The sequence below is a fragment of the Musa acuminata genome, chromosome BXJ3-7 (assembly GCF_036884655.1).
Source record: "Musa acuminata AAA Group cultivar baxijiao chromosome BXJ3-7, Cavendish_Baxijiao_AAA, whole genome shotgun sequence".
NCBI lineage: Eukaryota > Viridiplantae > Streptophyta > Magnoliopsida > Zingiberales > Musaceae > Musa > Musa acuminata.
The window spans coordinates 8,590,625-8,607,724 of NC_088355.1; the positions used below are offsets into that span (position 1 = coordinate 8,590,625).

Below are 17,100 nucleotides of genomic sequence, written 5' to 3' on the forward strand. Positions count from 1 at the left end.
CTTTTGCAACTCGAAAGTCCTCCATGATCTGTCGTTGCATCATATTATTCCTTTAACCACGTGAAATCTAATGCAGAGGACTCGAGAAAAATATTGCCCCAGTATCAGAACTTCCATGTCCATCAAGCCCCACACCATGCGGATCTCTTCCGGATGACCAGCAATCCCACCTGCTTCCACATTTCCAGTACTTTTTATTCCGAGCTTTACCGCCAAGGAAGGCGAAGAGTTCCTTTTCCCCAACCTGTTTGTGCGTACTGTGGCCATTCAAGTCGTGGATGCAAGTTGAGGACCACCTGTTAGGAATACTCATTCAACCTTCGCCTCCAATGGCGTCCAGACTAAGTGGTTTCCAAGACACCATCAAGATCGCCATTTCTGACAAAGGTTCTCATCGCCAAAGAAGCTTCTCTTTCCATCGTGGAGTCGAATAAAGTCGTCCTCCCGCTCTTCTATGAATCGCTGATGTTTATGTCAGCAAAACATCACGAGCTGATTCCAAACTGACAAGCGAACGAAAAGAATGGCGAAGCATATAGAATCGGAGCCTAACATCAAACTGTGTGATGTTTGAATAGACGATTAACCACCGTAGTAAGGAACCTATAGATCAACCATAATTGTGAGGTCTGAATTCAACGTGGAAACGACGAGATTCTCTTCAGCTGTTGCTTGCCAACTTCACTTTCTGTCACAAGATCCTGAATTCATTGACCGTTTCTCAGCAAATAGCACTTAGTGCACTCCTAATGACTTCCACACTTGCCAGAAGACTTCGCAGTCGTCGTCAGTCACTGTTAAGCACGGGACCGAGGCTTAACCTAACTCTCCACTTGTCCATGGAAACTTCTTTACCTCGAGAAGTTCCAATCAGTCCTACCTAACCTTTTAAAAAGAAATGCTTAAAGCACTCTGGAAGGTAGCAGCCATATGCTGTGCTTAACACCTAGAAGAAACTACACGAGGACAGTGGACAGGAACCTACATCAGTGACTCGGATGATTGGCCACCTTCCTAGAAATTTACATCAGTGAGTTTGACAGATGAAAAGCCAGTTCAGTTCTTGTGTCTGTAGTTTTCTGTTCTTGGATCTTAGATCTGTGTGGTGTCCTCTTATGTTTTGCTAGCTAGTGCCTTCACGCAGTCTAAGAAGCTTCTTTGTCGATCAACAGACCTCGATGAGAAAGAAGAATGGTCTTGCCATGAATTCGAGGTTCATTTGTACGGTCCCACTTTGAAAGATTCGTTCAGAGAATCTCTTAGTTTATCATTACATTTGACTCCAAAAGTTGGTGTACTGCATGCAAGCAGTACCCAATTGGCAAGTTCATAGAAATGCACCTTGGTAACTAGGAACAGAATGTTAATGCATACATTCTACTAAATACGATGATCTAACTGGCTACAGGTCAAACCTGCAAGTGGTAGGCAACAGCAAAAGATGGTGATGCAAGCTGACAGATTAAATTGATTTGGTGCATATAACCAAGTAGATCGAAATATTCCTTCTTTTGTACAGATGAATGATACATTGGAAGAGGCGTCTGCTAATCCTGCAAACCGCCATGCTAATGTGTGACGATCCATAGTCTCTTCATCTCAAAGTTTGTGGCTTATAGCCGTCGGTGAGCTTCTCAAAGCTGTGAATTGTACATGCCTCCACGTGGTTGTTCATGTCAACGTAGAGAATGAGTGCATGCACTCGACAGCATACCACAGGTTCAAAGGTACAAAGCCGCATGAGAGAGAGAGAGAGAGAGAGAGAGAGAGAGAGAGAGAATGGTCCCAGGTCCATGATCCTTGTGGATCTGATAACTACATGCCAAGCTCAACAAGGCTTCGCCAGAGGAGGTGTGCCTGATCATATGGCCAAATGCCGCCACCTACGAAGATCACACTAGGTTGGGGTCCATGTTTTTGGTCTCCTGTCACTCTTGCATATGTGCAGATCAACCCATGAGAGAGACAGAGAGAGAGAGAGAGAGAGAGAGGGGCATGTGGAACTGCATTTATGGAAATAGTTTACTGAAGCAGCATTGGTTCATTTGCACCGACAGGTGAAGATTTCGAGGCCGGGAGAGAGACAGGGCAAGGTTTCTTGTATACAGTAACAAGTCCAGGAAAGGTTTCAGAAAGATGCAGTATAATTGCTTCCGTCGCTTCTTGTTAATGTCCTATCGTTTGGCCGGTCAATATCATGGAAGCAGCTCGTCGTCGACAACATGGACTGTCTTATATACCCTCCCTGATACAATAATAATATACAAGGAAGAAGATGCAGGACGGTAGAAAGCTGGAGTAATTTAGTCATGTAGATGACGACTATGATTACAAAGCAGGTAGCAAACCAAAAGAACATACAAAAATCAATCATGCTAGTGAAAGATGAAGACACTCTCAACTGAAAGAAAGCCAAAGTAGAGCATGCAATTATGAGAGCTACTCCGATGTATACAGCGCTGTATTCTTGTCATTATACTGCGACGACAAACTGTAGTCTTCCCCTGTCATCGGCCGGTGGTTGGTTCTTCTGCCGCTCTATTGGGCAGCCCACAGCTACAGGTTATATCCAATGGGCGTTGGTGCAGTTCTCGGCACCAGATGTAGGGACCTTTTGCGGACGCGACAGCCAGTAAGCTGTTTTGGAAGAAGCGCACCCATCAAATCGGTGGGTGGATGACGCGGCGAACACGTGTTCCATCCCAAAAGGGTCCCCCAAGCGGCCCGGCTGGTGGCCGCGTGCGGTAACCGCGGCCAGCAAGCGAGCGCACGCACCGTCCCCCCCCCCCCCCCCACACCCCTCCCTGGTACACGTGGGCCCCGGTGTCCGTGGATGACCCGCTTGATCGCCGAATCCGTGGCCGCCACAGCCGACGCGGTTTTTTGTCCGTTTCCGGTACCGAGAGGCCTAAGGCCTATAAAGCTGCCCTCCCCGCAGCCGAAACCGAAACAGAGTGATTTCGATCCCTGTGTGTGCGATAGGAGGACGAGATGACGAGGCAGAACATGGTCATGCAGGAGCAGCCGACGCTCGCGATCGTTTCCGCAGCAGCGATCACCGAATCTTCATCTCCCTTCTTCCGTCCGCCGCTTCGTGCCACCGATGCCTCTGCCGCTGCCAGTTATGCCAGACTCAGGAAGCTGTTGAGCCGGACCGACCTCGGCGGCGGCGGTGGTGGTGGGGCTGGGAGGGCCAGTTCTTGGATTGAGTCGATGAAGGCCTTGCCTCCTAGTCAGCTCTCGTCGGCAGCGGCCTGCACTGCCCCCGTGTTGGCTTCCCACTGCGACGACTATGACGGCTGGGTGGTGAGTGCGTGCTGATGTTACTCGATCTTTCTCCATCGGTTCTCGCTAACGGTGTTGCTGAATTGCGTGGATTTGCATGTAGAAACGGCACCCATCGGCATTGCGCAACTTTGACGAGCTCATGGCCGCATCGAAGGGGAAGCAGATCGTGATGTTCCTGGACTACGATGGCACTCTGTCGCCGATCGTCGAGGACCCCGACCGCGCCTACATGTCCGATGAGGTGAGCTTCTTGTCTCTCATAACAGCTTTCATGCCTCTGCTGGTGTCTGTTTTCTCATCTCGAATGGATGCTATCCGGAAGGCGATTTACTAATATGCTCTTGCTTTACCTGAAACAGATGAGGGAGGCAGTGAGAGACGCAGCAAGTCTTTTTCCCACTGCTATTGTGAGTGGGAGGTGCAGGGAGAAGGTACGGCGCATTCCTGTTACCACCTTACCACTTGAACGTGATCGGTTTCCCCCTGTTCTTTCTGACAACACCTTTTTGACATCAGGTCTCGAGCTTCGTGAAGCTATCGGAGTTGTACTACGCTGGGAGTCACGGCATGGACATAAAAGGTCCCAACGACGGCCCCAAGCACACAAAAGCCAAGGTGGGTCTTCTCTTCTTTCGGAGCAGCTTCCTCTTTCTTTTTCGCTATAAAAAGAAAAAGCTACATCGTTTTGTCTTTTAGACTTGTTAATTGTTGTCTTGTTGGTGGCACAGGCAAAAGCTATTCTCTTTCAGCCAGCCAGCGAATTCCTTCCCATGATAGATGAGGTGAGTTTCTTCATCTGCTAGTCTCTCTCAACTGAAAGCTGCAGAGTGAAGACGGTATTTGAACCGGGAAGAAGTCCCTGGCCATTGGACCAGAGATTTACTCATCATACTTACCTGGACATTCTCTATCTTTTTTGAAGGTCTACAAGTCTTTGGTAGACTCAACAAAGAGCATCCCAGGATCGAGGGTGGAGAACAACAAATTCTGTCTATCAGTTCACTTCAGGTGTGTTGATGCAAAGGTAAACATCTGACTGTATCGGATACCAAAAGGATGTACTTTTTTGTTCATTGTTAATCGGTGACTCAATCTTTGTTATCTTAATCGCAGAAATGGAGTTTATTAGATGAGAGAGTCAAGACGGTGATCAAGGATTACCCCAAACTCCGGCTTACCAAAGGAAGAAAGGTAAATGGCTGGAAACGGGGTCACTGTAGTTGATGCACCGGCATGAGTATAACCTTGTGTTTGCTCCATAAACTTCAGGTTTTGGAGATCCGCCCGACCATTAAATGGGACAAAGGGAAGGCACTCGAGTTTTTGTTGGAATCTCTCGGTGAGCTTCGGCAAACACTTGATCGCATATTAAATTGAAAGCCAAGGAAAAGGCTTTGCTCTTTTAGTTGCATTGCGCACCCATTTGATTCTTTTTGCTGCGCAGGGTTTGACGACTGCAACGACGTATTGCCGCTGTACATAGGAGATGATCGTACTGATGAAGATGCTTTCAAGGTATCCATCTCACTGTTTGAACTCTTCTACGGTAGACTCGGCTCCGATCTCCGACCAGTAATTATGTTGGATTAAATTCGTATTGCAGGTTCTGCGTGATCGAGGACAAGGGTACGGCATCCTTGTTTCGAAGATTGCAAAGGAAACAAGTGCCTCTTTCTCTCTCAGAGAACCAGCTGAGGTGAGTGAGAAGAGTCTCCTACATCGGACAGCAGTTCTGGAATTCGTCTGCTGATATCACTGTTCTGAATGTTGTGCATAGGTTCTGGAGTTTCTGTGCCGCCTGGTGGAGTGGAAGCAATTCCATGCAGATGGTAAATGATTTGAGAGTGCAGTTCAAGTCATGGCCTCCAGTAACACAGCATGGATACTTTTTTTCCATGATCAAACACCAGCAAGTTATGAAGATAGAACAGTTTGTTCTTTTCCTTCTTTTACTCTTTCTTGTCTTCCGCTTGGAGACTAGGCTTGGAACCATTATTAACTGGTTTTCTTGCCACATCTTGTATCTGTCCAAGAGGGACTTCTAATGTCAAATAAAGAAGCAATGACGACTCTTTCACTGCAATTCTCGTAGAATTTGTGATACAGAACTAAATTAAGCATCATAAAAAAGAACTTGGATACTTAGTGTTCTGTAGCATGAATCTGTGGCAACCACTGATGTTTCAACTGGATGCTACGTGTTAAAACCGGGGACGGGAGAAGCTCATGCTTCTGAAAGAAGGGACATGAATTGCCAGGGTTGATCCAGTTCTTTTATCAGCTGCTACTTTCTCCCATTTCCCCCACGGCAGCAGCAGCAGCAGCTGACCTTTGGCACAGTGTAAGAGCCATGAAAGGGAACAAAGGCCACACCACAAAGTGCCACTTGATGGCATGAAAAGGAGGTCTTGGTTGAGGAGTTGGAGTCCACTGCAAAGGTCTTCTTCAAGTGGGTTCGCGAACATGCCGTCTTTGCCAGCCATTTCATGCGTGGAAAGATGGGGGAGTTCAAATTATTGAAGGTAATGAATCCCCTAATGCTCCAAGTCTCCATCACCAACTTGCCGACCATCAGTGCCTCGAGCAAACACGTTGTCCGAAGGAAACTGCAGTATGGCTATGTGTGTGTGTATAAATATAAATAAATATATATATATATATATATATGATATTTTAAAATAAGAAAAATCATAAATTTATTTTAAAATATGATATTTTATCTCGCACCCATTTCCGCTCGCTTGTCCGCGCCTCGACGCGATTAGGGATTGCGTTTCCGTGGCTCGACTCCTCATCGTCGTCGGAAGAGGGCAAGGCAGATGGAAGGAGAAGAGGGGGGGACGAGGCAGTTCGTGACGCCTGCTTTTTTCGTGCTTTGACGTCTCCAGTAAGTTTACCTCTGCTAGCCATCTTTCTTATGATCCTTTGTTACGATTTTGTAATATTTTGGTTTGGTTTCGGTCGACGAGTGCGTGAATTTTGGGTTTGTTTGATGCTTCCTGTTAATTTTTCTATGCATAGGAGAAATGCTTCGACTTTATGTGCTTTTGATTCGTTAATTCACTGCTGCTGATCTCAATTTGATCTGAGGAAGGTATTAGGGAAGTTATAGAAGATTTGGATGATCTAGATAAAGAATATGGGTAGGGAAGAGGGCAAAAGTCTCGCATTACATGCTATCTTTCGGAATATATAGCCTGTAAGTTATCGACATAGAACTATTACACAACCCAGATAAGAATGCTCTCAGTCAAATTACTCGTGTTTGATGAACACTTTGCAACAAGCTTGTCGGCACCATATTTCTAGGCTAAAGCATGCTGCATCAAGTTAAAACAAGTTGCTAATTGAAGTAAATTTGATCAGAACAAACAACCTAGATAAAAGGTTCTCTCAGTCAAATTACTGGTGATCGTCAAGCACTTGATGCTGAGCTTAAAACAACATTTGTCGGTACCACATTTCTAAATTTGGAGACTTGAGGCTCGAGTTAGTCTCTTCTTAATAGAACTAAATAACAGCAAGCCCCGGAGACCATAGACTTGGAAAAACAATGCATAACCTATCTTCAAAAGTAGCCACTTAATGGGATTTGCTGATATAATTGAATTCCTTTCTGTATCCAGTTTCTTATTTTCTTTCACTGGATTTACCTGATGAAATGGATCTGCTTATCCATTGTTCTTCTAAAGATTCTAAATTAAATTAGAATAAGAAAAAGAAAATGTGGATTTCATACAAATTTTAAATAGTATAATCTGAAATTTATATATCAAATTATTGTTTATTATTGGAATACCTGTATATATAACTTGTTAATTACTGACCTGCGAGTGTCGTAGTAAGAATTAATGCTTGCCAGTTTGCTTTGAGGTAAGAACATTACCATATGCACGGTACCTACCTCACCTACCCATTTTATGAATGGAGAGGCAATATCTGGCCCATGTGGAATGCACCAGCAGAGCCCTTTGCCGCCTCTCATAGTATGTGAGTCACTTTACCTTGCAGAAGGGAAATTTGTTAAGACAATTGGACTTACTACCGAAAAGTCAGGTGTCCGTTGGTTCTCAAATCTATTTTTTTTTTCCTTTTTTGCAATTTCTCCCATAAATTTGTAAGATTTTACTGATACCAGTGACTTATCTTGACATATTTATGGCTATTCATTTTTTGGTTACCTTTGAATTGTTAAGATTTACTTTTCCTTGATGTAGAAATTCCCATTTGTAAGTGAGTTATGGTCCATGGGTCACATTTTACCAAGTGGCATTGCTGAACATCAAAAAGGTCTGACATATGTATCTAGTACATTAGACGCTAGCCAATGTAAACATATGACAGAAATAAGCTGGCAACTGCTTTAAGGAATGCTATGATCATAACAAATTATGAAATAGAGAGCTATTTCAATCGTTTGCAGTCTACGAACTGAAACAAATCTTTCTTCATTGGAACTGAAGAACCCAGAGGCAACTGCATAATCAACTTTGTTCTTAGATTGTCTTCCAAAAAGAATAGGATTGTAATACACAGTATAGTTAATCTCTCATCCACTTAAGGATTTATGATTTAGGCCATCCTGAAACCTTGTCACAATGGAAGTGATGTCCACAGGCAGTTAAAAATTTTAAAGTATGAGGATGATGCTAAAACTTTACATCATGGTTTATGGTGGTCAATGATAGCATCACAGCAATAGTCACAAACTTTTTTCAATTTTTATTTTAGAATATTAGGAGACTTGAAATCTTATAAGTTGGGGCGACCTAGGGCTCCTAGGAGTTTACAAATCATGTTGAGCCCACTTAAGATTTGACCATTTTCCTTTTCGTAGAATAAAACAATAAGAGAACCCTTTTCTCCTTTGAAGGATCAACTTAAAATTCTTTTATCATTGGAGAACATTGAATGATGGATTATCTCTATATTGGAGATATTTACACAAAATTGTTGTCTCGTTGATATTCAACGAATGGAACATTTAACTGAATCACATGAAATCATTTAATCAATGTTTCCATTTATCATTAAGCATGACGGGTGAAGTGTGCATTCAACTGAAACATAAAGATCATTGAATTCAAGTTCCTATGATGTTGTCCTATGTATTATTCCCATGAGTCCTATGTCACCTTGGAAATTTAAGTCTAACCAAACAACTGAGCCATCTTAATAAGTTCAAATTTTCTGTAGATGTACCTTTATACCAATGTTTTATCATTATAGAAAATACAGACTTGGCTAATAAAAAGAGTTTTTCTATTTGTTATATCTAAAGAGTTAGATGTAAAGTTCTTGTGCAAGTGACAAGCTCTGAGCTCCCAGCTAGAGCTAGGATTATGTGGAAAGATTCTTATGGTTTGACGTGTCGAGACAAGTCCCATGCCGCAAATAAGAGGCCATTGGTGTTGGTCATCGACATGGTGGTTGCCGCCATGTTGACAGGAGGATTAGATGTGCGTGAATGTGATTATCATCTTATAGAGAATATGTTTATTGCTGCTACTGCTGCAATTTTGGATGATCACAGTTGTAATCAATACGTTATATTAGATGGATTATGGGTACTGGCGAAGCAGAAGATAATTTTACTTATATGGTAAATATCTCCCTAAACCAACCAGCCCGTCTAGCTCAGTAGGTAGAGCGCAAGGCTCTTAACCTTGTGGTCGTGGGTTCGAGCCCCACGGTGGGCGTTTTTTTTCCCCGGTAGGAATTAATGTTTTTGTAAGCAAAAACAATGTGGATTGTAAAGCCTTTTTCCCTATTAGGAATTAATGCTTTTGTAAGCAAAAACAATTTTTTTCTATTAGGAACTGAAGTTATGTTTTTTGTATTGCACTCGTTTATTAAACAAAAACAATATGGATTGTTTTTTCAATCATAAGATTGTTGACAGTGTCCCTCAAACAATCAGCCCGTCTAGCTCAGTCGGTAGAGCGCAAGGCTCTTAACCTTGTGGTCGTGGGTTCGAGCCCCACGGTGGGCGATTTTTCCCCGGTAGGAATTAATGTTTTTGTAAGCAAAAACAAATTTTTTCTATTACGAACTGAAGTTATGTTTTGTGTATTGCAATGGTTTGGGTATGGATTGTATTCTCGATGGTGAGATTAATGGCAGTCTCTCCCAAATAACCAGCCCGTCTAGCTCAGTAGGTAGAGCGCAAGGCTCTTAACCTTGTGGTCGTGGGTTCGAGCCCCACGGTGGGCGATTTTTCCCCGGTAGGAATTAATGTTTTTGTAAGCAAAAACAATTTTTTTCTATTAGGAACTGAAGTTATGTGTTTTGTATTGCAATGGTTTTTTGGTAAACAAAAACAATATCGATTGTATTCTCAATGGTGAAATTGATGGCAGTCTCTCCCAAATAACCAGCCCGTCTAGCTCAGTAGGTAGAGCGCAAGGCTCTTAACCTTGTGGTCGTGGGTTCGAGCCCCACGGTGGGCGTTTTTTGCCCCGGTAGGAATTATTATTTTTATAAGCAAAAACAATGTGGATTGTAAAGCCTTTTTTCCTATTAGGAATTAATGCTTTTGTAAGCAAAAACAATTTTTTTCTATTAGGAACTGAAGTTATGTTTTTGGTATTGCAATGGTTTGGTAAACAAAAACAATATCGATTGTATTCTCGATGGTGAGATCGATGGCAGTCTCTCCCAAATAATCACGAGGGTGTTGGGCAGTTAATTAGAGACTGGTGGTGAGCAGGGAGGGGATTCATATCTCTTGATTGGCGAAGAAGGCGACCTTCTTAAACGCCAGCATTGCAGGGGAAGACGTAATGGCAAAGCACAGTGAGAATGATCTTATGTGCGAGTCTCGTCCCTCTGGGATTGGGTGATTTGGAGAGACTGCACCTCAAGAAGTTAATGCGGCAGAATTCGTCATCAAGGAGGACAGAACTGTTGTTTCGAGTTAAGGTTCAAAGAGGGTGTTGGGATGCTTTAAATTCGAGCTTTATTTGGGTCAGCCACCCAACAAGTGAGTTGAAGTAATGGAGTGCATTCTCATTTATTCTCCTCACCTGTATTCCTCCTCTCGTCATTCATGTCACCTCCTCTACTTGAATTGCCCCCCCTCTCTCATCCCCCAGACCGACCCCAAGAGAGTGGTGAAGAGAAGACAGATATGTACACAAGAATGTCCTTTTATCGCTTTCTCCATTAGATCCTTGCTTGCTCGGTGGAGCCTACACACAGGCACTATATACCGAGGGAGGTAGATTAAGATGGTTGCGATGTAACTCGATCAAAAGCCATGGTCTCCTTGCAGAAGGAGCGTTTCTCTAAGAGAATGAGGTACCAAGACGGAAAGGAACATGATGGTTGCTGCCTCTCGAAGCCTGACACCGAGCTGTGTGTGGGTAATCCCCTTCCCTTGGAGTGGCAACAATGCCTCGACATCAGGGTGGGTACTTCTTATCGGCTTAATTCTCTCTGGACTTCAGCTGATATCCTGTTAGTGCAGTCCGGCGAGATGTACTTCTACAACACGAAGACCCGCAAGAGAACCTTCCGAGACCCGAGGCTGATCCCCACGCCACCGCGTCCATGCCTCAGCCTCGACCTCAAGCTCAAGATTGACCCTGCTGTGACCGACGACGACGAGTTCCGGTGCAACCCCAGAAGCTCTCGTGGCACCGCGTCGCGTTCCCTGCCATGGATATCGCTCGACGCGGACCGACGAGAGATGGTGGCGACCGTGTGCATGCGCTGCCATATGCTGGTCATGATGTGCAAAGCCGCCTTGTCCTGCCCCAACTGCAAGTTTGTGCACCCTCCCTACCCTTCGCTCCGCCATGTCAACGAAGCCACCAGTCGAGCTTAGCTTTGTGCTGTCTGTTGAACGAAAGATCACTCACCTCCCCCTTTCTGACGGTGGTAGGAATGCAAACAAGATAAATGTATTATGCACGCGGAGGTAATCTTTGTCTTACTGTTGCAGTACAGTAGTTTTCATTCGTAGAAGATGTTGTTGCCTGATCGTAGAGTCATCACAGTTTGGTTTGGTTCCGAAGGTACAAAATCTCCGGTGGGGCTGAGGGGTTATGAGAGGAGTGGATTTGATTGGCATGATTTTAAGGCGTTTTATTCGTTAGAGGCGAATTTGGTATTGTCTCGAGATGCATGTTATTTTCGTCGAGATCCTTACAGAAGCAATCAGTGTCGGAGGATATTTACTACTTGATCCCTTCGATGGTAAAATTAGTTGAGAGGTGGTAGTAGCAGAGATACTTACCCCTTTAGGTTTTAGGACTGGTTTTTATATGTGGCTGGTCAAGGAATCCCTCACATCGTCCAAGGGCTCATTTACGTCGATGGCTAGTGAGCATATCTCTTTGAGGGTGGAGGAAAAGATGACTATGAGAGTATCATTTGTCAAGGCTAGAGCATGTTTGGGTTAAACAGGGGATGATCCTCCATGTCTAAGCGTCCGAAAAAAGGGAAAAGAAAAACTAAGTTATACTATCTGGGATTAATACCCTTTGTAATCGGACGTGCAAGCCTTTCCGAAATTATGATTAACAATGAGCGACGAGTTACTTACGACAAGTGATCCATAAAGAGGACAAAGATGTGATAAGCATCGTTTTAATGCACTTTGTGATTAGCTTATGCGATCCTCCCGAAAATCGAGATAGGTAATTATCGAAGGATTATGCTCTTGTCGATGGTCACGTGGAAGAGACATAGGTTCTTCCTCCCGCATCATCGTCTAAGTGACAATTCTTTGATTGAGTCAATCGATAGGGTAATACTTATGTCAGTTACTTTCTCTATCGGTACCTATCAGCTTCAACAGCTTCCTTGCATTATGAGCTGTGAAATCCACAATAATGTAGGGACAGATTATTGTCTTGAATTTAATAGGAGATGTAAACAGGTGCCGGCATTGTTGAATGCAGACAAAGCACACTCCATATCCGTTTAGGTAAAGTAGAACAATCCATTTGATGCGTTGGTCGTTATCACTGCTGAAATAATGGCTTGATGGTGAGATGTTGCCAATTCGACTTGTTTCCTTCTCTTCATCTTAATTGCATGATGGCAGTTGATTTACGATTCCGTTGACCCAAAACACAAAAAAAAAATTAATTTAAGGTACTAATACTATTGGAGAATAAAACAGAGATCAAGTATAAGTATAATTTTTTTAAAATAATAATAATAATAATAATAATAATAATAATAATAATACTATTAGCCCCCATCAAATTAAATAAAAAAGAAAATTCGAGATATATATATATATATATTGAACTTCTAAAAAAAACCTTATAAGATCTTGAATTATTATTGGATTTAAGTCGACATCATATGAAAGTAATGGTGTAATATATATCGTTGATTCAAAATATAATCATTATGTCAATGGTGATGATATCAAATTTATCAATCTTCATCCATATGAAAGTAATGATGTAATTATCACAAAGGTATAATTATTCATCAAATAAAAAAAAGATATAATTATAATCTTGATCCTATTATGTATATCATGTTTTATATATATGAAAAAAAATCCCTTCTTTGTTGCAAATTTAATTGATGTCAGAAATTATGTTTTTCTTGATCCTAATAAAGTTAAGTTTCTTCGTAATATAAAAAAATTAAATGCATCAAAGATTTATATATTTTATCAGCATTAATCTCTTATGTTGATAAGATGAATACAAATTATGATGCATCAATCTAACATGTTATACTTCATATAAATTTTCTTAAATTAAAGATTATGATGCAAAAGAGTCTAGTTAATGAACTTCTCAATATTAATACTTTTAGTAATAATGAAATTTATGAAGGTTATCAACATGGTAAAGTATACAATCAATCTAATGGGCCCCGTTCAAATTCTATCTTATTTAAGTTGCTTCTCTTTATCGATGATTTTAAAATATTTACTTGGTTCTTTTGTGAAGAAAAAATCAAAAGGTTTTTTAAAATTTCAAGAGTTGAAGTTAATAGTTGAAAGTGAAAGTGTTCTTAAAAAAAAAATTAAAAGTTATACACCAATAATGGCGCAGAGTTCATTCTCTAATAAATTCTTCTCCTTTTGTAAAAAAGTATAATATCAAAAGAAAACTTTCATGTGTAAATATATCACAACAAAATGACATGACAGAATAAAAGAACATATTGTAGAGAGTTATAAGTATTGAATTCATACAAAGAATTTACCCACATATGAGCAGAAAATATGACTTTGTGTAACTTATGTTATTAATCGAATTTCTCTTAGTCTAATCAATCTAAAGTCGTAAATATTAAACATTTAAGAACATTTGGTTCTGTATGCTATGTTTACATAGACTAAAAAAAGAAGCAAACTTGATACTAAGGCCAATAAATATATTTTTATTGGCCATAACGAAGGGAAGAAAAAGTTGAAAATGCATGGATTCGTAAATATATATAGGTATTTGGTATTTCAAGATATTATGTTTGATAAAGTTTCTTCTTATTATCTTCCATAATTAATTTTTTTTAAAAATATCAATAATAATAAATGAAAGTGATATATGTTCAAAATCTTAAGTTTTTTTTGTCATCTAATGCTTCTATGGATTTTGAGACATCTTCTTTCTCGATAGAGCAAAATGATAGTGAGAACAACATAATTTTTAATTTGAAAAAAATTATATGGCCAAGTCTAGTGTGTCAAATTGATGCATCATCATTTGTACTCATCCTATCAACATAAGAAGTTAATACTAACAAAATATATAATTCTTTGATCCTTTTACCAACATATCATATATTTATATTTAATTCTTTTTTATTACGAAGAAACTTGACTTCACGAGAATAAAAAGAACATAATTTTTAGCATCAGTTGTATTTGCAATAGAGGAGATTTTTCTAGATACTTGGAATATGATACACACTTTTCAACATAATATGATCATAATCTTTGTTTAAGATTATGGTTGTGCTTTTTTTTTTCTACTTGGTAAACAATATTGTCGTGATGCTTGCATCATTACTTTCATAATGATGAAAATTGGTAAATTTAATACCATCACTAGTAAAATAATAATTACATTTTGAATCAACTATCCAGTCATGTTCAAAGTTGATAAATGTCATGACCTTAGTAGTTTTTAGCCATAAAATATTTACCATAATCTTCATCAATAGCACTAGAATAATCTTTTTTTAATAATATTTTCTCCTTCAATATTAATATAATAATTTTAGCCTAACTTGTTACACTTATAATACTTAATTTTCTTTCAATTTATACCATTGTTCGAAGACTTTGACTTGTAGTTAGTATTTTTCCCTTCTTATTATCTTTATCATCTCTCTTCTTACAAATGATATCTCTATCTTCTATCTTCTATCTTCTATCTTCTGTAAAGTAGAAATTCTCGTCATTTAACAAGCTAATGATTTTTGAGAAGTAAAAAAAGATTTTTCAAATCTACTAGGGATGATTGTTGAACCCATCCTCGAATGGATGTAACATAAGAAATATATTCTTTTCAAATATCATGAATAATATAATATTTATTCATGCATCAGAAACAAATCCATATGTATTTGAGAGTGATATTTTTAAACATAAATTTTTAATCTTCAAAACATATTGAGAAATTAAAAAATCATCTTGAATAATATTTGTCAAATCATTCTATAAGTACTAAAGTCGAATCATATTTGTTTTATTGAGCCATGTATCGAGAATGATCCAAATCTGTAAATGTAATTTGCAATCAATAATGTGTTTAAAGATATTGAGAGAAATAGATCTGTTTAACTTAAATTCAACTCTTGCATTTAATATCTTCTATCTCTCCATGCAATCTCCATCTGCATAATCTTGGTGGCCTTATATTATCACTAATCACATCACGTAGATCTTTCCCTATAAGATAAGTCTCCAAACTAAGTTTTATAAATTTTATAGTTAGATTGATTAAAAAGTTCAATACCAAACTCGTCAATTTGACTGTTATAATCAATAAAAAAAAAAATTTCTCTTCTTCAACAAGAAAATCTGGAAATACATATTATCACCCTTATACCTCTTGATACAATGTGAATAAAGAGAGAGATCACATATAAGTATAATTTTTTAAATAATAATAAAAAATTATTACTAGCTCAAGATCAAACCAAATAAAAGAAAAAAATCAACACTATAATAAAAAGAAATATATTAAACTATGAAAAAAAAACACTTACAAGACCTTAAACTATTCTTGGACTTTGAGCTTTATAGATTTAAGCACTTAGACTTGACTAGATATACATATGTAGATATCATTTAAACTAAGAGATCATTATCTCTATAATTTTATCTAATCTTAAAAGGTAATATAAAAAATAATAATTTAAAAATCTTTAAAAGATATAATTTAAATTTTAACATCTATGTTTATAAATTTTGCCCATTAATGAGGCCCCTTTAATTCGCAACTAAAACAAGAAAATTTGAAAAATTAGAAAAAATTAAATAAGCGCGGGAAAAAACTGACTATAAGTGGAGAGAGAGAGAGAGAGAGAGAGAGAAGGGAACGAACTCGAACCTCTTCCCTCTCTCAAGTCTTCGATCGCCGCCGTCCCGCGCCGTCTCCTAAAGATCGCCCCCGGGAGCTCTGCCGCGAGATCCGGAGGATCGCCTGGTGATTACCGAGTCCCCCCTTTTCCTTACCTCCTCGGTCGTTCTTATCTTCTTAGCTTCTGCTGGAATTGCACAGATGGTGGAACATGCGATGACATCGTGAATCACGAGATCGAAAGCTGTATGAAATCTTGCGTCCGGTGAGATTCTTCACATCAATGAGAATGTTTTGATAACAAACCCTATGGATGAGCTTATTAAGGATGACTATTTGATAGATGTAATGTTCAGGTCAGGCTTCCGATCTTTTCCGCCAACCAAAACTGGAGGACGGGAGCTCCTAATCTTGTCTATGTTATCCCTGCATCTGGTACGTCCTACGTTTATCACATCCTTATAAGCGATTAGCAGTTTATTTACTGATTTTTGCGCCTTGCGAATTGTGTTTAGCATAAGGTAATTTGTGGTTTTAGGTTACTGCCTTAAATTTATGGTCATGTTCTGTTTTCTTTGCCGAAGATTGCAGTTTTTCTGACCATTCTGGCAATGGTGTAGTTGATTGGTGATACATTTATCTTTTCCTCACAATATAGAAATTGCTTATGTTGTAAGGAATTCGAAGTGTGTTTGTAGAGGACTAGATTTAAGTAGGTTTTTATTAGTTCATTTTGATATTTCTTTCACATATTTTCTGAATTTTAAATGCTCAAAATCCAAAGTGAGGGATGCAGTTTGGGGAACGGTGCTAAGGAATGTAGCTTAGTTTAGGGTTTCACCTGCACAATTGGTAAGTAACTTAATCATTTATTTTGAGATGAGTGAATTTTATCTGCATATTGAGGATGTTAGTCGGCTTAGTCAGTAAAGACTTCAATTTTTAATGTAGAGTTATGAGATCGAATCCCGTAATTATCACTAAAAAGTAAAATAAGGAACTGGATATAATATTTTGACTAAATGAGTGATGGAAACAAATGATTGAAGGCATATTTTAGAATTGGTCTTTGTTAGGAGGGGAATGAATCAAGTACTGAAAGAAGTCAAATTTCACAGTGCCAACTCAGACTGGATTAAGAAAAGTGTAAATTATACACGCTAAGTTTATGCTGTATATGCCATTGCTGATCTCTCAAGTCAAATGTTGACTTGGAAGGCACTCAAAGTTCTTAGTTAAGCATCTAAATGATAACAAATTGGATTATGATGTCCACCACTCAAAAGAAATTGCTACTCCCGGTAGC

The 17,100-nt window shown here is 39.5% G+C and overlaps 2 protein-coding genes and 4 non-coding genes across 6 annotated transcripts; all 6 read left to right on the top strand.

The window, feature by feature from the left end:
• Positions 1–2,958: 2,958 nt before the first annotated feature.
• Positions 2,959–5,371, top strand: LOC103991428 (probable trehalose-phosphate phosphatase 6). Its single transcript, XM_009410888.3, has 11 exons — positions 2,959–3,306; positions 3,389–3,529; positions 3,648–3,719; positions 3,805–3,903; positions 4,017–4,070; positions 4,211–4,312; positions 4,402–4,479; positions 4,558–4,627; positions 4,733–4,803; positions 4,892–4,984; positions 5,066–5,371. The coding sequence occupies exons 1-11, from the start codon at positions 2,992–2,994 to the stop codon at positions 5,123–5,125; spliced, it is 1,155 nt and encodes a 384-aa protein (XP_009409163.2). The 5' UTR covers positions 2,959–2,991; the 3' UTR covers positions 5,126–5,371.
• Positions 5,372–8,914: 3,543 nt separating this feature from the next.
• Positions 8,915–8,987, top strand: TRNAK-CUU (transfer RNA lysine (anticodon CUU)). The gene has a single exon. It is a non-coding gene; the product is annotated as a tRNA-Lys (tRNA).
• Positions 8,988–9,207: 220 nt separating this feature from the next.
• On the top strand, positions 9,208–9,280 carry TRNAK-CUU (transfer RNA lysine (anticodon CUU)). The gene has a single exon. It is a non-coding gene; the product is annotated as a tRNA-Lys (tRNA).
• A 148-nt stretch (positions 9,281–9,428) lies between these two features.
• Positions 9,429–9,501, top strand: TRNAK-CUU (transfer RNA lysine (anticodon CUU)). The gene has a single exon. It is a non-coding gene; the product is annotated as a tRNA-Lys (tRNA).
• Positions 9,502–9,664: 163 nt separating this feature from the next.
• TRNAK-CUU (transfer RNA lysine (anticodon CUU)) lies at positions 9,665–9,737 on the top strand. The gene has a single exon. It is a non-coding gene; the product is annotated as a tRNA-Lys (tRNA).
• A 675-nt stretch (positions 9,738–10,412) lies between these two features.
• LOC135642651 (protein CURLY FLAG LEAF 1-like) lies at positions 10,413–11,224 on the top strand. The gene is made up of 2 exons (XM_065158956.1): positions 10,413–10,696; positions 10,757–11,224. The coding sequence occupies exons 1-2, from the start codon at positions 10,547–10,549 to the stop codon at positions 11,114–11,116; spliced, it is 510 nt and encodes a 169-aa protein (XP_065015028.1). The 5' UTR covers positions 10,413–10,546; the 3' UTR covers positions 11,117–11,224.
• Positions 11,225–17,100: the final 5,876 nt, after the last annotated feature.

Coding starts and splice junctions, on each gene's coding strand:
- LOC103991428 (XM_009410888.3), top strand. CDS start 2,992: ATGACGAGGCAGAACATGGTCATGCAGGAGCAGCCGACGCTCGCGATC. Junction 4,313..4,401: donor TCAGGTGTGTTGATGCAAAG/GTAAACATCTGA, acceptor TCTTAATCGCAG/AAATGGAGTTTATTAGATGA. Junction 4,628..4,732: donor GTTTTTGTTGGAATCTCTCG/GTGAGCTTCGGC, acceptor TTTGCTGCGCAG/GGTTTGACGACTGCAACGAC.
- LOC135642651 (XM_065158956.1), top strand. CDS start 10,547: ATGGTCTCCTTGCAGAAGGAGCGTTTCTCTAAGAGAATGAGGTACCAA. Junction 10,697..10,756: donor AACAATGCCTCGACATCAGG/GTGGGTACTTCT, acceptor CTGTTAGTGCAG/TCCGGCGAGATGTACTTCTA.